Source organism: Xylocopa sonorina, chromosome 1, assembly GCF_050948175.1.
Source record: "Xylocopa sonorina isolate GNS202 chromosome 1, iyXylSono1_principal, whole genome shotgun sequence".
Lineage (NCBI taxonomy): Eukaryota > Metazoa > Arthropoda > Insecta > Hymenoptera > Apidae > Xylocopa > Xylocopa sonorina.
In genome coordinates this window covers 2,175,358-2,201,693 of record NC_135193.1, presented here as the reverse complement: position 1 = coordinate 2,201,693, position 26,336 = coordinate 2,175,358, and the positions used below count along the sequence as shown (strand labels likewise).

The window sequence follows — 26,336 nt, the reverse complement described above, 5'->3', positions numbered from 1 at the left end:
TGAGAGAAACGAGAAATGAAGTTTCGAGGAAAACAAATAAAGTTACTATTTCGATTGAAATCTAATATTAAAATTACTATAACATCCGTTTTCGGTAGAATACTTGTTATCGTGTCGTATTGGCTCATCGGCAACTTATATGCTACAGTAAATTTATCAGGATTATCCCGACTGTACATTTTTTCTTCTCCCTTTTTCCTTTCCTCGCTTTCTCCTTTTTTTATAAATAGTTCTTATAAATTATAATTAATCTAGGTTTTCGACTCGGCATAGGAGTCATATAATATACATACTATTAGCTTACAACAAAATCCCTCTGTAATACTGCGAGCCCCCCCCCCCCCCCCCAAATGCCCACCCCCCGCCCCGCTCCGTCGTGTCGGTCCCAACCCGTCCCTAACCCTCCCAAGCCCTTCGTCCGTTGTCACTGTGTCGCTTCGCGACGCCACAAGTCCCTGCTTCCGGCTGTAAATTGTCGGGAAGAATTCGCCGTCAATCGTTCCCCGCGTAACAGGTTTTTGGTCGGTGGCTTTTGTCGTCTTCGGGCTGTTTACTCTCGTTCAATGAACGAAACGATGAACGGGATTGTAAAATTACAGCGAGAAATCCGAATATTCGAAATTAATTAAAACCAATCTAGTAAAGGGGCAAGTTTCAGCTGCCCTGGTACGGCATTTGATCCGGTACGACGGCGGACGAATGATTCTGTGTTGGACTTGGATGGAAATGAGGACTGGTGCCGTCTTGTGATAGGTCGCCGACAGCTGGCTCTTCGTATTTGCCTCTCTTGAAACGGCCGTACAGAGAAGAGTACGGTAAGTTATAATGGATAGCCGCTTGATTGATGCTCATGTGGCCTAATCTGGAAAAATCGCGAACGAACAAACCATACGTTTTCTCGTGTTCCCTCTAATCGTAATGGTACTCCTATCTCTAAGGATAGGCACAAAGTGATATGATGCGACAATTCGCGGCGGTTATCATATACGTGACTGTACCGAATCGCAAGCGCGTAATTAGTAATCGGTTCCCGATAGTTCTGAAGACGAATTCTGGTCTAGGCAAATCCGATCAGCCGATTCGTTCTCTTCTATTTGTACAGTATGGAACGGGGGAGAGGGAATATAGAGACAAGAGAAGTGGTGTAATTTACCTGACAGCTTCGAGAGCTTCGGTCATTGCATCTTCGCTCCACGGTGTTGGATTACTTCTGCTTAATTCGATTCCTTCTCGTTTACATCGACCGTATAACGTTCCGGTCGGTATACCGAATTCGGTGGAGGCCCTTTGCACAGACGTTTGCCCGGAACGGATCGCTTCGAGGGCGCGATCCAGATCGGCTGGTGACCAAGTGGTGGGACTCGCGTTGAAAGGGGCGGCGAGCCTGATGCCTTCCCTCCTCGCAATTTTATACAGGGTGCTCGATGGTATACCGAACGCTTTCGACGCTTTGTTCGCCGATATTGTTCCAGTCCGTAACGCTTCGAGCGCGTTATTTAAACTCTCGTCGCTCCACGATTTGGTGGGCCCGTCCTTTTTCGGCGTGTCGATGCCGAGCCGATGCGCTCTTTGCCATAACGTCGTGGACGGAATACCGAACGTTGCTAAAACGATCGCGAGACACCGCTTAAATAGGATTAAATTGTAAAATAGCGAAGGACTTGCTTGGTGGTTAGCAGGCTAACCACTAGTAAGAAGATAGGATGTAATAGCTTATGAATTACCAGATGCTTTCGTAAGGCTCATATCGTGATTCCGCAACGCTTCCAATGCGGCGTCCATATCCTCTTGTGTCCACGATTTCGAGCCATGATGGTGAGAACTGGACTGTCCGGTGTGGCTTCTTGAATTATTTTCGCCGGAATCCGAGTGAACCGAACTCCCAGAAGGCATTAATCCAAGCAATTCCGGCGTGATCATCATCATGTTGTCACTGTCGGCCGCATTCTTCGAACTAACGCTCGCCCGATCCGACATATGGCTATCGATATCGATCGTGTCCGACGAATCCATCGTGTGTAACGTTTCGAATTTGATCTTTACACTGTCGCAATTTTGTATCTCTGCGAAAGGGAACGCAAAACACAGTTATAGCAGGCCCGTTCTTCGATACGGAAAGTGTTGAAATCGAGTAAAGACATTGCGGCGAAACAATGAAAAAAGAACGTCTGATACCTGAACCATGTCATTGTCGCGTCGTCAAAAAGAGCGCCATCGAAGGCAAAGTTGGACACACGGACTAAACAAGCTTGCGTGGGTTGTTGCCGTTACGAACCGAGCAACGCAAATCTAATCGTAACTAGTTAAGCCTGATTAGACCAATTATTTTGATTCCCTCCCTGTCTAATGACCAGCTACGGTTTTACTCCCCCTTCCGATTCACGCCGAGCTTTATATATACGCAGTCAAACGATAATATCGATACGGTAAGGACAACTGTAATTATAATGTAATAATCATACAAAGTCCCGTGCACATGTTGGTGTTCGGTGACGGTTAATAAAAACTTTCATTTATAATTCTACAGGCCGAAGTAGGCTCAACTAAATTCTACGTGTATACATATTCATGGAATGATTTCCACCTGTGGCGTGATGATCTGGATCCCTCAAATGGGTAATGGTAGTACCGACCAACGTTGCGCTAGGTGGTGTAGGTTGTGTCTCTGGAGGTAGATCAACTTCTCCGGGATCCGGATGATGACCGTAGTGACCGAGACCTGTATGACAAAACATGTCACCTTTTTACTTAAAGTGAAAACTATCTGTTCCGTGCGTTCTCTTAAGACTGTAAGTTGCCCCACACCAAAAATCCGCCACAAATTTAGCATGGTATCTCCATTTAATCGTTGAGAACAGACGGTGCAAATGCTATAATGACATGGAACAGTACCGATGGAAAAATGAACCACTAGTGGTTTATCGGACACGGTTTCACTTATATATGCCTACATACATGGATGCGAAAGGATTCAGGTGTGGGGCCTGTATCTTGGATGGTTACTTACCGTTGTTATTATTGTTGTTCGTACTGTTACCGTTGCTATTACCGCTAGTGTTATTATTGTTGTTGTTGTTGTTGTTGCTGATAATGCTACCGATACTGCTGCGCTGGCAAGTTTCCAAGACTACTGCTCCCGTGGTTGCCTCTGTACACTCCTCATCTTCGGCTTGCCAGTCTCTATGGTTCTGCGAAATATCCGGTACGAATTTAGCGACGACCGTGACGGGACCAAGTCGTCGTTTTCGAGACAACCGTCGCGTTTTTAAGGTTTTCCCGCGACGCTTCTCGTTCGTTCATCGACATCACGCTACGCAGACTTACCTCTTTGTTCTCCCGATTATAATTCTCGTTCGATTCTTCTTCTTTGTATCGGTCGTAGTGTCTCGAATCCGTAGCACGAGGCTCGAACGTGGTTCTGGGTCTCTTGTACCGTGGATGCCTCTTTACCTTCGTGCAATTTATCCTCGCAGTGCCGGGTTCTCTCGGCGGTGAACTCAGGCTTACCGAGGGTGGGCCATCTTTGGTTTCCGGCACTTCGCAGAGCCCTTTGATCTTCAGCTGATCGGCTGTTTTTAACAATGACTGAAACATAAAGGGAATATTCTCAAGTCTCACACGTATCGTAGTGATTAATTAGAATTGCAACATCATAGGTGCTGTTATCTGGTAAACGATCGCAATCGATCGATCTGAGAGAACGATCGGAACGTAGCTGGATATTCACCTAAACGATTATCAAAGCAGTCTCGCGATCCACCACGTATCGGTGGAAAGCTGGTGAGTGCAGCGGGATTCGATCAGATCGATTAAGTTGGGGACGTAATAAGAAATAAATAGCCAATTTCGATAAATCATTTCGAGAAGGTAGAATGAAGAAAGGGGTTGTTTTAGTTGAACAGCGATTGCATAGCTGAAGTAAAAGCTCGTCAACTTCACGGGTCGCTTCAACGGATACGGTTTCATATTGCAGCGCACGTCTCATGGTGGCTCGGTCTAAAATCAGTTTTCGCGATCCAGTTTCGGCGTGCGACGATTCACCGGCACAGTACGTCGACCCGTATCGAACAGCGCGACGTCCTCCTCGCGGCTACGAGATTCTCCCCACCGCTATTCTCTGATCTTAACCTTGAAAACGATGCGTAAGGGAAACTAGATAGCTGGCTGAGAGAAACGGCAATGCAAAGGGGGACAAAAGGAGAAAGCGAGACGGGAATGAACAGCCCAGATGGAGACGGAGTCGAAGAATCAAATGGTACAGGAACGAGACCAAGAATCGATTAGATGGACGAGCAATTACGTATAACAGTTACGTAGCGTCTACAAGTACGACAGCGACGGAGAACGTGCAGGAAAAGAAGAGACGAACACGTGGCCCTTGTACCGAGGTTCACGTGAGTTAAGATATCGGATCTGAATTGCGAACCGATAAACCTATGGGAATGATATAAACAAAATGAAGAATGAACGAAACGAAAGGAAAGAAGCGAACGAACCGAACGAAACCGTCCACGTTGAAGTTGAGGCTCTCTGTTCTTTAATCAAGGCAGGGGTGGTGCGATTAGGCGGGGTCGGCAAGGGGACAGGGAGTATGAGAGCGGCGGCGGCGGCAGTGGCGGCGGCGGCGGCGGTGGCGGCGGTAACGACGCGGCTGGGAGGGGGATGAGAAAGCAGAGGAAGAGTTAGACGATGGAAGCGACGGTTCAGGTGGGGGTTTAGGCAGGTTGCGCCGGGGGTGTTGGTGGCGGCTGGAAACGTGGAGCGTGGGTGGAAAACTGGGTGGCAGTGGATAGGACTAAGTTCACAGCGCTATGGTTAAAAGAGAAAGAGAAAGAGAGAGAGTTGTAACGATAGAGTAAAAGATAGGAAAAATGAAGGGAAAAGAGAGGGAACTAGAGAGAGAGAGAGAGAGAGAGAGAGAGAGAGAGAGAGAGAGAGAGAGAGAGAGGAAGAGAGAGAAAGAGAGAGATTGCGAGTGAACCAGCGATTGAGTAAGCATTTGAGAGAGAGAGAGAGAGAGAGAGAGAGAGAGAGAGAGAGAGAGAGAGAGGGGTAGAGCAGAGGCAAAAACGCCCGCAGGAAGAATGGGGAGGCCTCCGACGCGGCTGTCGCGGCCCCAGGGCCGTATCGACCACCCCAACCTCCGATCCTCGCCCAGCACTCGCGACGGCACCGGCACCGATATGACTTCCAACCGTTTCCACGTACACATCCTGTCTTTCGTCCTGTATAACGTCTCCCCCCCCCCTCTCTCTCTCTCTCTCTCTCTGTCTCTTCGCCCCTACACACGCACATACATCGCGTCCCTAGCCTTTTTTCTTTCCCTTTTCTATCTTCGTACTTTACCCCATCCCCTACTTTGGAGCGAAGACACGTATTAACTTTGTCGAAATGTCTGCAAATCATAAAACTCGAGAAGCCACGCCGTTTCATCGTGCGTATCGAATGGAGGGTGTTGAACTTTCCTACTGGACGTACATATATATATTTGTCCCGGTAACGATCCGGACATGATTTCGACCAAAACAATATACACGCGTTAGCCAATTAGAAGAACACCGATACTGAAATAGTGCGTTGACAACGTCCTTAGGATAGATAACTTCTTTACTCGAACGGTCGCAATTTTTCACGATTCAATGAAACGTATAAAGAAGGGGAGAAGAAAGCGTTTGAAAAGGCGCGATGCTTCAAACAAACGACAGCAGTGACGGCGACAGAGTCGGAGGCGGTGGCGGCGATGGCACTTGGAGAACCACGGACGCTGGGCGTTGAGTAGTGTGGGTACCACGGGTGCCGGTGCAGGGGTTAGGGAGTGGGTGGGTAGTTGGTTGGTTCGGCGGTGGATGCATAGGGGTGGTGCCATCGGTTCGGAGGCAAGAGGGAAAGCCACCAGCAGAATCCAACCTCACCAATCAATACTTAGGGTTCAAGGGCATCGCCCGACCAATTATCCCAGACTAATTGACGGGAGACTAGAGAAAAAAATTCCACCTCCGCTACCTTCCGTTTCGTGTGCGTTTCGTTTGGCCAAAAACGCCCGCGAGACTTCCCCGTCGAACGTTCCTGAAACAAACAGTGACGATAGTTGTTGACCGGCACGTTTCGAGATTACCCCTTGCGTTGAGGAATGCAGGACGAAAGATCTGGGCGGCGACGAGAGATCTGATTAGTTTTAATGTAACGTATTCGGCGATCGTTCGTTTCAAAAACCCATCAAAACGAAACGAAACGAAACGAAACGGAGTAGAACGTAGCGGTGTCGAGGATTCATTTCGAGTCAGCAGAGAAATGAAAATACTCTCCTTTACCATTTTTTAAATAGAACATAAAACACGAGAACAAAGCGAAAGTGGTAACGACGCATTGCCTAAAGATTTGAACGGTAAGGTAGTAACACGCGGACCTAAGTCCTTTCGTAGACAGAAGTAAGGGAGCGACAAGAAGGGAAGTCCAACAGGTGTAAATCCGCAAAAAGATCGACCGAGGAAACGTTTCACGAGACCAGGAAGGACGCGAAGGGGTGGCTAGGGGATTGGTCTATGCGAGACGGCGTATCAACAGACGGTATATGGTAGACGGTAGACGGTAGACGGTAGACGGTAGACGGTTTACACAACCATACCTGTACGAAGAGACTCATCGTTGAAAGAAGAGTCGAAAGACCGAGGCAGAGGGGAAACCGTGTGAAAAAGAGAAACGAGAGAAGAAAAGCGGAGTGGAGAATGTACGAGGGATTCCCCGAAGATGGTCGTAGGGTCGTCTCCGCTATTACGAATACGGCGTCATAACGGAATTGATAATGTAACGGGCGTCACGAGCATAACCTTCCTCTCTTCTTATCCACGCTACATAACCTCCTTTCTGAATGGGACGTACGACTCTGGCCACCACGTGCTCCTCGAACGAATAGCAACACAATGTCGGACTCCGAAATTCACGCCGGTTTCAGTTCAAGTTTCAGGATTTCTTGCAAATTTACCTTAACGCGTTTCATTCACCAAACTTCTTACACACTTTTCGATCGTTTCCGTCTCTTATTTTTCCTTTTTCCAATACCAGGGGCTTCGTTTAACTGTACCTCCGATGAATCGCACATGCCCCCTACACGTTTATTTGCGATTCGCGAATTCAAATCTCAGATTAACAGGCGGCATGCGTCAGTTCGCGAGTATCTAGCGGCAAGATTTAAGGGGGTAAGATAAGACGTGCTTGTCGAATGTTTACGAATGTGAAGTAGAAGAAGTCTGATAATGCGGATGGCGCAGTTTTGTAGACACTCTACGGGTTTCTTGCATACGTATATACGTATGTACATATATTACATGCACGTATGGAGGCATAGAACGATGGGCACGCAATCCTTCACGTTGTAATCCTTTGTTTTATACTTATACTTCACTTGCGATCGCACGATCCGTTCACCGGAATCGAACGAATTGATTTTGCAACGCACAGGTCACGTATCCACTTTTATGCCACGAAAATTCGTGCACGGTTCGTAAAGTTGACTGGTATTCATTGATTTCGGCACAAATTTCACGTTCCACTGCTTCGAAATTCGTGAACTTTTTTCTTCGCACGAACGCGTGTACTTGAATTTTAGCCAACTAACCAGGCCAAACAGTGTATTTCGATCAAGTTATCGGGGATTGGTGATTACGCGCGGCATATCGCTTTCACGATGCGTAACTTTTCACTCGCTTTTTATGCTTGATAAACACTTTGCGCCGAATCGTTGTGTTTCCCTGCTTCATTCATGAAGAGAGAAAGACACTAGAACACGTGATCACGACGACGTCTCTTGGTATTCGTGTCTCACACGATAATTCACTACCGCATAAATTTAGCTGACGATATTTCGATTCAGTAGATGCAAAAGAATTCCGCTTGAAATATTCTAGTATACCAAAATATCTTGAAACAGGATGGTGTTCGTTCGCGTGCACAATACAATCGTCCAAGATTCGGCGGATGGTAATACGTTGTCGTGTATCCACGTAAAACTTTCGCTTCCTTTTCTCTCTCTCGCTCTCTCTCTCTCTCTCTTTCTTTCTCTCTCGCACTTTCTCTCTCCCTCTTTCTCTCTCGTTTTCTTCTGCTCTCTTCCTCCTTTTTCCCCTCTCCCTTGTCTGCTTCCTCCCTCTGTGTCTGTTGTGAGAAGTACAACGTAGCAATGCCCATTCCATGGCAAGCAGCAATAACGCGACGCGACATTACACGACACGACGCGACGCGACACGCCTGCCAAGACATTCTTCCATCCTGGTGCGAAGGAAGTTGTATCGTTTATCACTCACCTGGTTCCGATATTCCGTGGCTGAACGATCCCTCGTTGAAAGAGTAGAGACGTGCAAGGGAAGGACGAGAGGAATGAAGGGCGAAAAGAAACAGTGGTGCCGGAAGAAAGAGGGGAAAGAGAGACGAGAACAATCGAGCGAGTGGTACCAGAGCGAAAAAAAGAAATAGCACCAAGGGCAAGAAAGGAAGAAGAAGAAGCAGTAAGGAAAGAAAAGCGATAGATAAGTAGAGAAAGAAGAAGAAAACGGTAAGAAGTAGGAGAGGGAAGAAGAGGAAGTGGATAAGGAGGTGGAGGAAGAGGGGGAGGAGGAGGAGGAGGAGTAGGAGGAGGAGAAGGAGGAGGAGGAGGAGGAGGACAAGGAGTAAAAGAAAGGGGCAATGAAGCAGGAGGAAAAGGAAGAAGCGAAGGAGAAGAAGATAAAGGAAGAGAAAAGAGGAGAGGGAGGAGAAAAAGAAAGGGAAGAAAAAGAAGAAGAAGAGGAGGTGCAGAAGTCACGACGAGAAAACGAGGTGGTATCAGCGTTAGTAGAGTCGACGTCGTGAAAAAGCCAGACGAAACCGTGTACGAGGAGGTTACGACCACGTAGAACGAGAGGATAATTCCTGGCAGGGCCCGATCTCCTACGCGGCGAAGCCCAACGAAAGTGAAATGGCATTCGGCGTTCCGTGCTGAGGGCGCACGGCATTCGGAGGAGCGAGGAGATGAAGAGGACGCGGCGAAGAGCGGGAGGAGGTAGAGGCCAGAAGCAGAGGCAGAGGCAGCGGCAGCGGTAGAGCCAGAGCCAGAGCCAGAACCGAGGAGGAAGAGGAGGAACGACAGGAGGAGGAGGAGGTGGTGGTGGCGGCGGCGGCAGCGGCGGCGGAGGCAGCGGCGTCGGCGGCAGCGGCGTCGGCGGTGGTAGAGGACGCCGCGAAATTCGCCGACGCGACGCGACGAACAAGGACGGATTCAGGCCGCGCTCGAGCGCGTACAACGAGGAAGAGACTCGCGGGGGATACGTACTCGACGGTGGACAGAGAGCGATTGAGCGTACGCGTGGAGCGAGCGAGCGAGCCAGCGCACCTGACCAGTCCCTCTGAGAGCGGGGAAAGGGGTTAAAAACCGGCGGGTGGTAGAATGGTTGGTGGAAAGCGGCGCACGGCGTGGCGCGGCGCGGCGCGGCGCGGCACGGCGTAGAGCGGCGCGGTGAGGGGAAGTGGGCCGACAGGAGTCCGTTTGGTGGAGGGGTGACAGAGAGGATCGGGCACGCGGGTGGGAACGGGGATCAGTGGAGAGGCAAGCCTGCGGTGTGTATGAGGCGGAAAGAGAGAATTTGAGAGAAAGGAAGAGAGAGAGAAAGAGAGACGACCGCACGCCTCTGACAGTGGAGCAATGAACATCGGCGAGCAGTTCCCGTGGGAGCGAGCAAGACTTCTCCTGACCGAACGAGAACAGAAATACGTTCGGCGCGGAAACGAACGAGACTGAACGCAGAAGACAGAGAGCTGAAACGCGTTTGGCCATAGCCTGACCAAGACAGATGCACAAGATTTGAGAGAGAACGGAAAGGGATATAACGCGGGCCTTACCATCGGCGCAACAAAGCTAACGTTATGCACTCGCGTGAACGCGCCGCTCGAGACCGTATATTCCCTGTATACATATATATGCGTGCATACATGCCGTCGAGAGAGAGAGAGAGAGAGAGAGAGAGAGAGAGATAAATGATCGTCGCAGTGATGTACGCCTAAAGTTAGGACCCTGGTTTTCATGTACGACGAATGAACTATAAACGAATTAATATTTTCAGTCAATCGCGAATAGGACAGTATCCATTGTTTGATTTAAATGATATAGTTTTCTGATATAGGTTTCTGCAAAGCAAAGAATCAGAAGAGAAACAAGTTTGGAAGGAAAGTTGAATTGGTTTTTCGTACATATCGTTCGAATCAATTTGATTTGTTTCGGGTCGACGAGTTGCATTCACGGCAATAAGCTGCATTCTCGGGAGAAGGAGACGTTTCTGAGAAAACGAACACCACAGAGAAAGACTGGGAAAACCGAAAGGGAACGAAATAGATGGATAGATGGAGAGAGAGAGGGAATGAGGAGGGCAGAAGAAGGATAACATAACGGGGACCGGGGCGAGTGGTTGAGAGAGAAAGAGGAGGGCACGAGTCGCGAATTGCACTGCTTGCGCGGACAAAGGGAATCTGCGGCTCCAGTCGTTTCTACGCATACGCATACAAACGAGTAATATGAGACTGTGAGCACGCATGCACGCCACTGCAGAAACCGCGTGTCTACGATCGACGGAAGAAGCGCGAACTCCCTTGTTCCGTCCCGTTCAACTTTGCCGTTAGTCCTCTTCCCTCTTTCCCGATTCTTCGCCACCTCCTTTCTTTGCGACACTTTTCTTCTCTTATTTTCCCTCTACAGTTTGCATCTATTAGAGGAAATAATGGAAGCAGGATCACGACTGTTGTTTTACAATACGACCTACACTACGCTACTTATTTCGGAGCACATCCCTTGCGCTCCGCTCCAAAACAGGAGAAAATTATTAGCCATAACCGCGATGTCTGACGGATCATTTTTCTTCATTCCTTCCGTCCAGTGACCGTGTTCTATGTCAGTTCTTTAGATTCGTACAGTTACACTCATTAATATTCAGGCATCAATCTGTTTTGCATAAATATGCGACAAACCATTAAGTCTATCATCCATTTACGATTATCAGATGCCTTGATTTCTCTCCTGATCTAAAGATACTATGGAACGTTATTTTTAATTTGCCGTTTAATATCTGCGAATCGTTACGGATGTTGGAACACGTCAATATTAAATTTTATCGATTACAGTCCCGGTTAAAATGTGTAAACAAACTGTCTCCGGACATTCACTCGTATCGATTCGTTTTTAGCGTAGAAAATAGTATATGTCATTCGTATACAGACGAATGTATGCATATAGGATTACTGGCACGTAAGTGGAATAGGACCGTCCGTTTATTTTTTGCCGTATATTTCTTTCCGCAAGCACCTGTTTATACTTTCCTTTTTGAACCTTTATACAAGCAGCGTCGACTGAATCGCGTTAAATCGCAAGTTATGTTATAGATGACGGGTGGAACAAAAGATAATTGTTTGGAACGTTTTCTTTTTTCATCTCGCCATAGAACAGCTACGTTATTTCTTGTCAATTATATATGCGAAAAAAGGAGATACCGATCGAGAGCGAGGCCAATAGACAATACTATAGTGTACTCGCCCTTCGTATAACCAACCGTACCACCGTCCCCTTACTTCTACCACATTTTGATTCATCTGTTTCTTGGCTCGAATCACATTCGAAAATCGAGACCTGGCAATTGGAACGCTTTTATTTTTGTAACCAGCGTATCGAGTCTCGGACGGTTCATTCATGCAGAATCTAATTGTAAATCGATCTGCGATCTAACGTATGCCTGCGCGAACAGCATAAATGCATTCAGTTTGATGCACGTGAACGACATGCTTCTCCCTTGTCCGTCGTCGTCTTAATTCGTATGTCAAGGACAGCGAGTCAAAGAGCCACGCGTCGAACCATATTATAAGATTTTCAGCGAAAATGAACCGATAAAGAGTTCCTTCGTGTGGATCTGTTCAGCTCCCTTTGAAATTAACGCGACGTCAGCAGAAATTCTTTTTAAACACTTCGGCCTACCATGTGTCTTTGGTAAACATTGCCAATCTACTTCAATATTTGCTGCTAGTGTCATTCGATATTGATTGTGTACAAGATCGATAATGCTGACCAATATTGACAATATTGTTGATCGTGTACGAACATCCTTTATATAAATCGCTGGTAACCATTAGATATTTGACAGATTACGTGACAGCTTATGTACTTTTGATAAATGTTTAACGTATGTATGTAATTATATTCAGAACGAAAACACCCTGGGAGTAAAAAGAATCAAAATCGCGAGCGGAAAGGGATAACGCGTCAAGAATCGTTGCGAACAAAAAATGTTTAATTATAGATCGTCTTAAAAATTTATTTTCGAACAACACCGAACTTTATGTCCGACAATAAGATAGAAAACCGAACGAACAGCACCAATCACGGGCGTGAGCATCGTTGCGTGCCAACACGTTTTGCTTCGCGAAGCGGACTAAAAGGGAAATAAAAAAGAATGGCAAAACAGCGAAACTCAAAGCATCGCTTACAGGCTATCACGTTCTTTTCGATGTGTTGCTTCGCGTAAAAGTTGTAAAAGGTAGGTTTAACGCGATGACGAATGATGTGAATCATTCCTTTACTGAAAGTTGAATAATAAATAATTTTTAAGGCGCGACAATATAACTTTTGAAACTATCACACGTTTTCAATCTTGCTTGCACTTTTTCCAGACACGTAATCCGCAACCCTATAGAGTTACTCATAAGTTACAATTTGTGAACATAATAAAAATCTAAATATGAACCATGGTGTAAAAGCTATTTTCTCATGAGTACTTTCTGGATAAAAATATCGATCGTTCAACTTTAAGTTATCCAATTATAGTTTCATGAAAAAAATGTTTTGCAGATTTATCAACGAAACGAAGCATTTAGATGTAAAGTTAGTATCGTGGGTAGATAACAGAAATTGATATCTATGCACCTTTCGAACGTGCAACACATTTCTTTCGTAACCAAACCCGAGACTCGTGGTTGCTAGTGAGAACATGTAATTACGCCATCTACAATGTCTAGAGAATCTGTGATACCCACAATCGGTACAAACTGGGAGATGATGAGAAGAGAAAGCACGTGAGAAAAGAAAGGGAGAAAAACCGAGTCCCGGTCGGTAAGTTGGACACCTGTACTGGCGAATCTGTACAGAATTTGACACGGTGGAAGAGGAAACATGTTAACTTCTGACGGATATGCAGAGTTTGACATAGATTGGCACCAATGCCAAGTTGAGGATAGGTTGTTTCTCCGCCGATAAAACATTTGCAAGGATCGTGTACCTTCACCGGCAATACGAAATAACGAGGCAGGGAAAAGAGAAAGTTTCAATCATCCTGTCGTTTCCATTATCGAGGCGAGCATTATGGACGATGATAGAAGAATCCGTAATGCGATCGCGTTATTATTACGCTCACGTTCCACCGATGCAAAATATTGCTAGCATTTTACGCGAGTCTTCGTTTAAAGCTTTGAAAAGGGACGATCCTTTCATAAGATGGAAAAAAGGGGATAAAGCAAAAGAAGGAGAATAGGAGGAAGGAAAAGTAACAAGCGCTATACGCGATACACGCGACCTGTCGCACTGTCAGGTTTCCACAGTTTTTCTTAAAAATTTGTTCTATCAGTTTGTTGTCTTTACCTGAAGCTCTGCCTGCGACACGTCGATCTCTCCTCTGTAGACGAATTCTATGATGAATTTGAGATCATTGAAGCACACATCCTGGGGCATAATGATCGTTGGATGTTTGCAAGGATTCGAAAGTAGAAGCTTCTGAAAGTAGGAACTGCACGCTGACAATACCACCTGCGCAAACAGAAGGAGCTGTATCGAACGATCAATAACGTGGCAAGGTAGAGAGGAAGATCGGCGCATCGACCAAGATGCCGAGACGATGAAACGGAAAACGAGCGTGTATCAGCGAACTGTGCGGTCGATGTCGAAGAAGAATTAAACGAATCGGCGAATTTAGTCGATGCAATATGGTTCGACGCCTTAGCTGATCTTAGCTTACCTTGTGCGCTTTTAAGGAGGCTTCGTTGCATGCCAGGGTGACGTCCACGAAAGCCTCGGTCTGGAGGAGCTGATGGAAAACGGATGTCATATTTGATTGGTAGTTGTTCCAGCGCAGGCAGTAGTGCTGCCCGGCCATGCCGCCGCTGCAACAGAAACACCAGGGAAACACGATTATTCGATGTTTTTCCGGTTCGATCGTAACGCTTATCAAACGGCCGTTATTTTTTTGAATGAGTGGTAGCATCCTTTTGCCAGCGATATACGATGCCCTTTCTACCTTATTTCAGTTCGATCCGTAAAAACCGAAACAGTACCTGTAGTGCACGCCCCAATAACTATCCGTATCCATGAAATATTCGTTTTCTTTTCCGGCACGGCTACAAAAATTTATCGTACGGTATCGTATTTTGCGAGGGTGTAAATAAAGAAGGGAGAGGAAGGTAAGAAAGGCAGCTGGGGATCGGTAAAAGATCGAGGGGTCGAAGGCTGCTGCCACGAACGAACCGAGTCGTGCTCGAAACGGACGGAGGTGGATGCGAGCCGAGGAAAATAAAGGCCGATGGAAAAGGGAAGAGGCGAACTGTTGGTAGTGGTGGCGAACAGTGTGTACACAACCGGTCTCGATCCTCGCGGTGAAACGAAACTGAGAAACACTTTCGCGGTTTGACCAACGTCGACCAGGGAAACAACAGGACAAGCGACGAGCGACGAACGGCGAGCGTTACGAAGCCTCGTCGCGAGCTCGTGATAACGGTCCGTGCGAGCAACGTACGTTTGTTTGACGACACGGGGATAGAAGGAACGAACGTGGATGAGAAAAACCGGGAAGACGGCCGTGGATAATCCGAAAAAAACCAGCGATACGTATTGACACGAATACGCGACACAGTGCAAAGTGCCGACGAAGAAGGTCGGGCGTTGGTCTGTCTCGTAACATTCACCTGTTCCGTGGACCGTGCTTTATCTGTCTCTATCTATGTGACTCTTTATACGGGCCATTCCGCGTTATCTATCCGTAGGAACACGGACTTTTATCAGTTGCTTAGACGTGCGCCGATAACGTGAAAACTTTAAGCTCTCCATTCGTTTCGCGTCCCTTTTCATTGCTCCCGACTATTTGCGCATCGGCTTCGCATCGCCTCCGCACGCATCGTTCACCCTAACCCGATTCGGATCGCCGTTGCTCTTCGATGGCGAGCCTTCGTTCGTGTCCTTTAGTTGGTAGTTGATGCCGCTGGTGAACGGTCGCCCGTGCATATTTTCACGAAGCTCGCAGGTAAAGAGAAAGAGCGCTGCAACAAGTTAACCGCACCTGGCGCATCTAGGTATACCTGGCTGTATATTTCCATTCAACTCATCGTTAAATGGTTTACGTTTTCACGCGCCTACGCTTCTAGCCGTTTTTTTACGTTTCGTACGTACACGTTTTGAAACGAGCATCGCGAATAGGCGCAATCGGTATCTAGAAATTGGGTTAACCGGCGCGTATCGCTTCAAAACGAACTGATAATCGATGATAACGAACGAACGCTGACCGTAATCGGCACACTCGCCTCGCGATCGAGTTTCTTCGTTAGTCCCTCTTGCTCTCCAGACATTTTCGTTCGAAAGTACGATCTCGGTAACACTTTGAACGAATCGAGGTATAGCGCAAGGAACGGCAGAAAGGATTGCGATATTAAATCGGTTGAGCGAATTAAGAGAAAACCGGACGTAACGCGACTCAAAGAAGCGTAGTAAGACCGCGCGCAGTCCGGAAAGCGTGCCGTCGAAAGACATCGGATCGTTTGCCGATGCTTCAACGTTTTAAGGTAAAGGGTGGGACGATAGATAGAGGGGTTATCGATGGTAATGGCCGCCGATCGAACGGATCGATACGCTTTCTCGGCGATCGATATCTTTCGTGTGTATGTCCCCATCTCCCATCTCCCATCTCGAATGAGCACGTCACACGTAGTTCGTTGCGGCCGTATAAATGGTGAACGCTTTAACGAGATCGGTATTCCTGTTACTTTCCCCGATCGCGAACGAATCGGCGTTGCCGAACAAACTGCTCGAACACTAGCCGCGATGACGGCAAATGTTGTCTACGACAAGTTTGAATTCGTTCGCGTTTAAAGTGGACGCAAGACGGAAAACTGTTGAGCGTGAAAAACTCGACGAGGGTAAACGGAAGCTAATTGTAAGTTACTCGGGGTGGTAAACGATATGGTAAACGGGAACGCGCGTCATTCGCGGAAAGATACACGGCAGAGGTACAGGTTTGGAGAAGAGCGGAGCGGGGAGAAGACAGACGTAAAGGTAGACCACAAAGGTGTATAACAGCATTCACTTACACGTTCGACGTGTATTCAGCGGCAGTATGTAACAGCAACAGCAACGAACGCAGCAACAGTCCGTTAGTGGCACACGCGATCGCGAGTAGAAACGTGGTGGCAAAAAGAGCGGACAATCGGATCTTTCCGAATGATTATTAAAATTATCGATAAATATACCGTAGCGAGGATGGACTCGCTCATCCCTCGCGCGTTCGCGCTTTCTTTCGCGGCCTCGGAGAAGGACACTGCGTTGGTCTCTCCCTTTCAGAGAATCCTCCCTCCCATCTTCCCTTCCACGATTCATCTCAATTTTTCTTCGAGCTTTTTGTGTCCAATTTCACCTCGCCTCCCTCGGATCCCATCCTCTTTCTTTTTCCCCGTGTCTGTCTCTCTGCCATTCGTGGAGTAGACGAGCGCACGCTCCCCTCTTCTTCTACCCCCGTAACGTTCACGTTCCATCTCGTTCTCTTCTTTCCTCTCGCCCTCCTTGTCCCTCGGTCGTTTCATCGTTTCTTTCTCGACCCTCCACGTCTCTCGTTCCCTCTTTCTCCGCGCGTTGCCTCCATTTACTCGTTCCCTCCCCGCGAGGCGAAGACGCTATTTTCTCGTGGCCCCTTTTCTTCCACGGTCTCTCCGCCACCCTTCTCCCTTTCGCTCCTCTCCTCTCCACTACTCTCCTATCCTATCCACTTCCTCTCCCATCGTACCCTTCTCTGCCCGCTCACTCGCTCTCGCCCCCCCCTCTCTCTCTCTCTCTCTCTCTCTCTCTCTCTCTCTCTTCATCGCGCCAGTATACAGTTGGTTCACTCGCTCGATGGGAAGTTGCTACCCTCTCTCTTTCTCCTCTTTTCCTCTCCCTATACTACACGCGGCGTTTCCTTTTCCTCCTGGTCGGCGCGCGTTTTACGTTTTTCCAACGTTATCGACGTTCTTCTTCGGCTCTTCTCGGACTTTTTCCTTTCGTCGCACCGTCGTCCTCGAGACGACCAACCAGCTCTTTCTCCGGGAAAACGTAAGCGGAAACGGCTCCTCTTCTCTCCTACATATATAGCCTGCCAGCCAGAACCCCGTTTCTAGAGGGAACGTTCTGAAATCTTCCAGAACAGTTTCCTTAGCTCCGCTTCCAACCTCTCGTTTCTCTTGCTCCGTAGGAAAGGCGCGGCCGATAAAATGCTCCACTAATCAAATTTGCGTCACCACTGGCGGACTCTACGATCCACCGCCTTTTCCTTCCACCTTCTCCCTCTCTTTTTCTCTCTCTATCTGTTGGCATATCGTAATTTCCTAACCAATTCTTCCTTGTTACCAGCGTCACTGTCTCAGCGCTCTACCGAACGGATTTCAGCTCTGATCTCATGATACATTTCATAGACTCCACGATCATTATTATCGACCGGTACTGGTATCGCGAGATCGTTCGCTCCTCAATGTTTCCTGGTAGCAATAGCGATGCTCGATCTATCTTTATCGTGAACGTATCTTCGAAGGCGCCTACCAACTTGTCCTCTACCCGTTCCACCGATATACCATGTACCGGTGTATTCTGTAGTATTGCGTAATCGAGGAAAATCGATAGGATAACACCACACACAAGGTATACGTACGATGAAAATGACATGCAATCATTCCTTGGGATCGCATTTACAGGAATAGAACAAACGGAAGCGAGGGAAAAGGAAAAGCATAAGAGTGGAGAGGAAGGAAGGGGGCGGGAGGGGGGGGGAAGAAGAAGAGAGAGAGAGAGAGAGAGAGAATCGAGCCGCGAATGAAGAGAATAACGAGTAGTGGTCAACGAGTCGGAGCAGTCCTAATTTCCGTCCTGTCTGTACCGTAAGGCATAACAGTACCGCATTCCGAATGCCCTTCGTTTCTTCGTTTCTTTCCGTTCACCTTTCCGAGAGAACCAGGCTCTCTCAGCCTCTCACCTGTTCCCCGTCACCCTACCACTTGCGCGCGTAATCGTATATAGTGTTGACTTCGTTCTTCCTATCGCCTGTGCCTCCCGCCATTACCCTCTGACGCTGTTTTCGAAGGGAAAATATGGAGGGAGGAGACGGTGAACTCGGAAACGGCAATTTCACTGGATCCGAGCGAGACCGGGGAAATCGGCACGTGGAGACGTGCAAAGAAAGGAGAAAGGGAAAAAATGCCCTACGCGTCAGTGCTTGTTGGATCTGTTAGTCTCGATCGCAAAATAGTTATCGTTCGTAGAAAAAGAAAAACTTGTTTAATAATAAGATAAATAATTGCGCGAGTGGCAGCGCGTTGCGTTCCGTTTCGACGAAATTTTGTTGTCAGCCCGCGTTTCGAGCGTAGCTTGCGCGCAACCCGTACACACGTACAGTACATACAACTACTCTTTTTAGCTCTATTCTTATGGAACAAGGATAAACGAGGGTTGGTAACCACCCCCAAGTTCCAAGCGATCGGGGTTGCGTCCCTTCGAAGGGTGCAACGTAAGAGGGTGACGTGGACTTGTCCAAGGTCGCACGTGGCTTGCCCAGAGGGATCTTTTCACCCTAGCTACGAGGGCGCGCAATGTTTTTACCGTTCATTTGATTCCACGTCTATCGAGGAATCATTCGTATCGTGAACAAAAAATATTTTTCTCGCTGTACGATTTTCTCTACGATGGTGGTTCACGTTTCGCTGGGGCCTCCTCCTCTCTCTCTCTCCCTCTCTCTTTCTCTCTATCTTTCATTCTCTTTCTCTCGCTCTGCTTCTAGACGGCTACGGGTGGCTTTTGCGTAGTCGGCGCAGGAATCTAGTAAAGTTTCGGGGGAAAGAGAAAGGAGCAATGAAGATACGCAGGAGTAGTCGGCTGGACGGAAGCAACGAAGAAGAAGGGAACTGGAGGAAGGGTGAAGAGAGGGTAGCGAACAGCGGATAAGAGAGTCTCTTTGTGTGCTCGTGTACAGCGGAGGGATGAAAGCGGAGGATGAAAAAGCCGGGGGACAGATGGCCCTTTCAGACAATGAGAAACTCCGGAGATAAGGGGAACACGAGCGAGTGAGAGTCCAAGGGGAGAAAGAGAAAGAGTAAGAGCAGCAGCGAAAAGGTTGGCGAGAGAAAGAGAAGGAGAAGAGGCAAAACTGCTTTTTTCAGACAGCAATGGAGAGGGACATAATGAATGACGGGAGCAGAAGAGAGCGAAAACATGAGAGCGAGAAAAGAATAAGGGAGAAGAAAGGAGAGAACGCAAGTGAGTCAGACGACGCGCGGAATCGACTGTACGAACGATCTTTAAACGCGATTAATGATCGAGGGACACGATATTCTTTGGATGCGTGTGCAGCGAATGTTTAAGTTGTTTCCAAATGAAACGAGAAACTCCGTAATTGTTTCTTCTCTGTCCACGATATAAAGATGTAAAGTGCAAGTACGTTAAGAAAAAATCGAACGTAGACCAGTAATTTAACTGTTAAGAAGTTTTTCCAACATTCCGCCATTTTAAACTAGTTGCACATGTCGCCGACGGAGTAATAGGTAACTGGCTTAGTTTACGCCTACACAGAAATATCGACCGACCAACCCTTCTACACTCTTGATGCATTTAACATTTCAATAACACTTACCATCGTGTAACGTTAGCTACGGATTTTTTAACGGAAACTTTCAAGCAGAATTTGTATAACCTCACATAGGCACACATCATTCTATATTTTATTCTTTTACCATCTATCTTGCATTCTCTCTCGCTTCTTTTGTCAGTTTTTAAAGAAGCAGGATGCACGAAGCCGGGATAAGGAGCGACGAACATAGAGTGGGGAGCGGAACGCGAGAGGGTTGCCAGCGGTAAAGAACGGTTCGTGAGAGTAGGGTAAGTGGGGGCGAAGCTAAAGGAGAAGACAGCGACAACGGCGACGGCGACGACGACGACGACGACGACGACGACGGCAACGGCAACGGCAACGGCAGCGGCGACGACGACGACGACGACGACGACGACGACGGCGACGGCAACGGCGATGAACGAGCAAGCAGAGGAGAGGTTGTAGAGGTGAAGGAAATGGAAGTGGAGGTGGGGGCAGGGTGGAAGTAGAGGTGGAGGTGACGAAGAAGGTTACTGAAGAAGGGGGGCACGGCAAGGAGGTGAGGAGGAGAGGAAAAGGAAGAGGTGGGTAGAGACAGATCGAAACGTAGGAAGAAAGGAAAAGAGAGGGTGGTAGGTAGAATGTGCTACGTGGTAAGTTAGAGACCGAAGGGAGGAACTGGACAAAGCTGAACGAGGCAAGAGAAATTTCTTATCCCGCCTTCTCTTCTTTCGTCCCTTCTCTTCGTTTTCGTAGGTTTCTCTTTCTCGACGCGGCCGACTGCGTACCGAGAGGGGAAGGGACGCGAAAAGGAGCAGGAGGAGTTGGTATACAGCAGGAGAAGGAGAAGGAGAAGGGAAAAGAGAAAGAAACGTGGACGACAGAGGGAAAGAAGAGAATGGCCAAGTTGTTTGGTTGTTCCGTGTGAGTCAGACTTAACGTGGGAGATAGAGAAACGAAAAAGAGCAGAGGAGCGGCACGAAAGAAAAAGAGGAGGAAGGAGGGGTAGAAAGAGGGAAGGAGAGAGAGCGAGTTCCAAGAGAACGGCAAACCCAAAACGAGGACAAAGAGAAAATGACAAAGGCGAGAGGGGCGTTCGATTCGATTGGAAAGGCAGGCAGAGGGGCCTCTTTCCTTTTACCAGCGTTTTCTCCGTATTATGCTCCGTACTTTCCGTTGTTCCTATGCGCCCGCGTACAGAACTGCACGCAAACGTGCACGTATCTGCACGTACGCAATACACTCTATCTAGAAAAGCAAATACACGCGCATTCTCTTTCTTTTCTGTGTTTCTTCTCGTCCGTTACCTCTTATTTTATCTGCCTCTATACCTATCTCTGTCCCCGACACTGGCTCTCTATGCCTTAGCGCTTGTTCACAACTTTTTCTCCTCCTCTCTCACTCTCTCCCCCTTCTTCTCCGTTTTCTTTCTCTTTTACCATCTCAATTACTATACGAAGTTTCACGTTATGTGGCATGCTATGCTTTTGCGGCGAGAGGGCAGCTTTATACGTGGGTGAACGGGAAAATGTCTTTTGAAACCTTTCTAGGTCGCTCTCGATCGCCCCACTGTCAGTCATATACACGCGATTCCGCTCGGGGCTCTCGAGAAAATAGTCGATCTCATCGTAGTTTTCTTTTAGAGATAATACCAACTGGGTATATAGTCCATATACTCTCCATTTCTCTATTAATCTTTTCCCTTTTTTTAACAAAATTTTCTCCTCCAGGTATATACGCACCGAAATTTTAAGTCAATTTCACAATTTAGTTGTACATTTTTCAACGCGAACTTAAACACTCAACAAGTTTTTAAATGCACTAACTGACATTATCTCCCATTGTGTCACGGTCGTCCTTTAGAACTCGATCCTTGAATCATTCTATGAAAAATAGGAAGAGAATGAGTGAGCGATTGTGTACGTGTATGCGTATACTTGTGTGTGAAAGAGGTAGAGGGAGAGGGAGAGGCAAAGAGAGAGAGAGAGAGTAAGAGAGAGAGAGAGAGAGAGAGAGAGAGAGAGAGAGAGAGAGAGATTGACAAGCGAATGGAAGGGATAGCGAGGTGATAGAAAAGATGGGAGTAGTGGATGGGCAGAGAAGAGAGAGCAGAGAAGGGAATGTGTGCGCGACTCTCTCGGTGGATACGAACGCGGCAAAGCCGAGAGAACGAACAGTAAAATTGTGGAGAATGTGTACGCGCCATCAGAGTGGCCTAGATTCAGTCAAGACCTGCTTTCTAGGCAGCATTTCTCTTTATCATCGGCACCGCGAGTACAATGTATAGGTAAACCGTTGCTTGCCATACGATTACGGAGAAAATCTCAGGTGCACATAGCACCCGTTAATGACTCAAGTCATCATTTCACCAATTATTTAATAAATAATACTTATTTGGGAGTCGTGTATAATTACAGTTTGCAAATTTGTAATCCTTCACGATTTTTCCTTTTTCCTCTTCGCGCTACAGCCACTCGACCCGTCTCCAACATCCTAGCTTTTCTATTACTTTTATCTCTAGCTTTACTGTATCTTGACCTGATCTAACCAACGAAACGTCCTGCAAAAAACCCTCTGTACCGATTGAGTAGTCTACAATTTTTTAGTAAACGATTTTTAAGAATTGCTGCAAACTATAATTATTATTGAAACGATGGGAACCATTTTCATTGTAGTCTTCATCGTTTTACGCTCGTCACGAATCAAGTTGAACGTGCATGATATTGATAACGGAGTAATGAACATTCGACGTATGATACACATGTACGAGTATTTTCAAGAAATGGATATATCGGTAACATCAATGAACGTAGGTATGTAGGTACGAACTTACACAGGTATTATATAGTGATCGCAAAGCTGCCTTTTGCATGAAAGATAAAATGAAATATTGGAACGAAAGGAAGAACTAGAAAAAGGAGAAACACACGATTAATATGAAGTTTTGCACAATGCTTTTGCGATGTACACGTTTTTCGAGTAATTGTGCGCCAAGACAAGATACTACTCATGTTTTCCTTTGTACTTAGCTATATAATAAGCGCAAACATTAAATAAGTGTTTCCTGCGCATACGTAATCGCTGATTATTGGACAGTTATCGTGCACGTGACCTACCGTAATCGGCGACAGCGGTTCGAACGTGCACGCGGCAAGTGTTCCAAATCCTCATGGAGAGAAGCCACGAGGCGCGCGTGGAGGGACGTTTAATTCGTCTCTGCGAATGCGACAGGTCGTTAAACGCGGTAGATCATTGTCACGCATACGCCAACTGACCAGCTGTGTACGGGACTGTAGACGAAGCGGTTGAAAGACAAAACAATACGCGGGAGCACGCGTAAATGCGATTCAGATTGTCGTCTGTGAAAGATCGACAAGATTTTCGCACCGAACATTCTGTATGTTTAACATTAAAAAGTTAAGTCGTAGAGACTATATGTTCCTCGATACATAACCACGATGTCTACATTGAACTCGGTTTGATGTAATAACTATAGAATCGTATAGTCGAATGTGTATCTAATACCGAATAAAGGAACACGTACTACGACTCGTAGATATTTGTCATTACACCTTACCTTACCATGACCTGGCCCACGAACTAAATCACCACCAGAGTTAAAGTTTGACCGATGTTTGGCAACTCCGTGCCAAGCTCCGTTGAAGACACTCACTTTTGCTATAGTTATGACACTCGGCGGGTATACGACTACGCGCAGAAAGACGTGTATATTTACGGAGAATTTTCACAAAACGTGTGTTCACGAGATGACACACGAACAATAATTGTCAGTCGTCGCGTAAAGCACGTACCGCGTTGACGACTGGCAGCTGTCACTCTCTCGATTTGCCCGTGAAAACGTCGCGGTACGAAGTGGCGTAGCGAATCACAGAGAGAGACGGAAAAAGAGAGAGACATAAATGCACACTAGGGGGCACCGTGATGGCGGCGGACGACCCGTGTTCCGTTGCGGACGGTGGCGCAAAGCGATTAAGCGATTTTGTTGTGGACCCCGATTCTTCCCTTCGTCGGCTCTCTCTTCCCGGCTTTCCACTTCTCCCGCGCCGCCTTTCGCCTCTCCCGCCGGCTGCGCTACGCTGTAAACGCGCCCCTGAACGGAAATCTGCCTTCCTCCCCACTACGCATACGCCAACCCCTTCCACCACCACGAATTGCCATAATGTTAAACCGGCAAAAATCAGTATTGTATCAACTTCCTTCATTACAATTTACCAGCTTCTTTTCTTTAAATCGTCAGGTAATAATTTGTTCGACTGGCAACTACAATACGTTGTATCAATCCGCAACGCGTATCGTGCGTTGTACCATTGAAAACAATTGCAAGCGAAACTTCAAATTGCACGGTACAATAGGCGCTACTCAATCGTCCAGTGCGTTTATATTTAGCTTCCATGTAAAATTTTGCCACGTATTGTTTATTTATATATCTATTGGTTACATGATGAGAGAAACACGAATAGATGGTTCACGTTTTTGCTATATCTTTCCGCTATTTGCAACTGTTATTTTTCGGTCATATAAAAAGATAGTCGTTAGGTTCTCAAAATCTTTCGCCGATCCTGTGTTAACCGAACGTTCTCTTTACCCCACTATTCGTATCTTGGTGCGCAGAACGCTAACTTTCATTTTCTGCGCCGCGTCTCCCCACAAGAATCACATCGTTTCCGTGCGTCCCGGTTATCCCCTCGCAGAGCTCGCATAGTCGATCGTTAACGCGTAGCAGTAGTCGGCCATTGTGTAAAAAGAAGCGGCGGAGATCGGATTGTGTACGCTGAGGACGAGACGTGTAGTTTTTCTCCAAGTTTTCCTCTTGTGATATTTTACATTGTGCCAATATAGGTGAGTAATCAGACGTTTCATGATTTCTATCTTAATCTTGCCCCGGCTAATTTTATTCCAATTCTAAGTTGATTGACGCTAGGATACGGTTTTATCTTTATAGACGCGTGATCCGTGTCGAAGTGTGAATTTATGGGATCGATCAATGTCGTAAAAGAAATATGTGTTTCAACATTTAGGTGAATTATTTATAGTTCAGACTACAGTTATTTTCAGTTTCCGTTCATTTTTGGACAGTTTTCGCCATTTTGCCTTGACCAAGTCTGCAAAGTCGGCCATTACGTACGCGTGCTAGGTTGTGGTCCAGGACCGGTAATGACATGCATACTACTGTGTATGTCTTTATCATTAATAATTGATTCGAATTAATTGTACACGTATACGAGATGTGAACAGTTATTACGCGTTGCATATGTTTAAGCAATGTTTTAATTCAAACACGAGACAACCGTATCTCGTTTTATTGATTCATCCCTTTTCGGAGCACAACACTCTAACGCAAACTTGTAATTGGTCTTATATTAAGTAATGTAGATACTGTCAGATATGTATTAAGATAATGATGCTTACAAATTACTCCATCTGTGTTATGCCGTTTAACGTGAGATAGTTTTGACATTACTGTCATTGTAGCACGTATTGCAGTATCCATTTAGCTGAAATCTAATTTTGCGACGACTGTCTCCTATAATAACGTTAATTTTGTATTAAGAGTATAATATTTATGCGTATGCTATGTCAAATGGAGCAAGAAAAATGCGTGTTGTCGATTAGCGTCCTCTAGTTCCAATTTCCAATCAGCGGGATATATTCTGTATGTATATAATATATAGACAACACACATACACTGGTTTTGGGGGCAGAGCGCATGCTCATTAGTTTCTTTCGTTTTTCTTCTCTGCCGTATACCCTCTTCCGGGGAAGCCTGCGCTCTCTGACGGTCGGCGTTACAGGCAAACTAGCAGGCGTTGCGGTACGCCATTGTTGAAAAGGGCAGCGCTCGTGGCGCACGCCGAGTTCGAACGCATACGCAGTTTTTCACTTTTCACCTATCCCGTTGCTGTGATATTAGATTGTTTTATACCCCATATTAGGTGAGTGTTATAACAAGTAGTTAGTTATCTGAAAAATTGTTCATTTCGCTAAAGATCGTAAAGATTGTTCTGAAAAATCTTAAGTTAATGTGACATGGCGCGGGCGGATCCTTCTGCACACTTATGAGAAATATCGTTTCTGCTTAACGTTCAAGCAAAGTTTCCCGATGAAGCAAATGTTTGCGATTTTTGTACTCTCGTCCAGACGATGCTTTAGCGGGAAATTTTAATAGTCAGCACTCTGTTTAACATAAATTTTAGGTCATATTTTTCCTTCCGAGCTTTTCTTCTATCGCCATTTTGTCCGGGCACGACCTCGCGGACCGCCATATTGCAATCCACGTTTCTTCTCTCGCAGTTTCTGTGGACGTTGTGAGGGCAAGGCGTCGTTTTTTTCGCTGACGGGTAGATGCGATTAGAAAAATTATCTGTCGCTAACTTGTTTTCGTATCGCACACGTTGCTCGGCGCCATCTGACGTAACGTTCAATGTAAGATAACAATATAAATAGATT

At 46.7% G+C, this 26,336-nt stretch overlaps 2 protein-coding genes across 60 annotated transcripts in view; one reads left to right on the top strand and one right to left on the bottom strand.

Annotated features, from left to right (window-relative positions):
• Window positions 1-406: 406 nt before the first annotated feature.
• Psq (pipsqueak) lies at window positions 407-25,512 on the bottom strand. Of its 10 annotated transcripts, none has more exons than XM_076897585.1 (9): window positions 25,299-25,512; window positions 14,016-14,160; window positions 13,643-13,807; window positions 3,325-3,585; window positions 3,008-3,188; window positions 2,585-2,740; window positions 1,725-2,063; window positions 1,154-1,604; window positions 407-862 (listed from the first exon to the last, which is right to left on the bottom strand). In XM_076897585.1, the coding sequence occupies exons 2-9, from the start codon at window positions 14,151-14,153 to the stop codon at window positions 655-657; spliced, it is 1,899 nt and encodes a 632-aa protein (XP_076753700.1). In that variant the 5' UTR covers window positions 14,154-14,160; window positions 25,299-25,512; the 3' UTR covers window positions 407-654. The 10 variants fall into 10 exon arrangements, with proteins under 10 accessions (XP_076753700.1, XP_076753696.1, XP_076753709.1 ...); XM_076897581.1 differs by lacking the exon at window positions 25,299-25,512 and adding an exon at window positions 23,446-24,018; XM_076897594.1 differs by lacking the exon at window positions 25,299-25,512 and adding an exon at window positions 23,451-24,018.
• Window positions 24,571-26,336, top strand: part of LOC143425135 (longitudinals lacking protein, isoforms A/B/D/L) — a 133,832-nt gene continuing 132,066 nt past the window's right edge. For all 50 annotated transcript variants that reach the window (XM_076898028.1, XM_076897780.1, XM_076897918.1 and 47 more), the window contains exon 1: window positions 24,571-24,728. The gene's annotated coding sequence lies outside the window, so the exon portion shown is untranslated. The remainder of the gene's footprint in view (window positions 24,729-26,336) is intronic.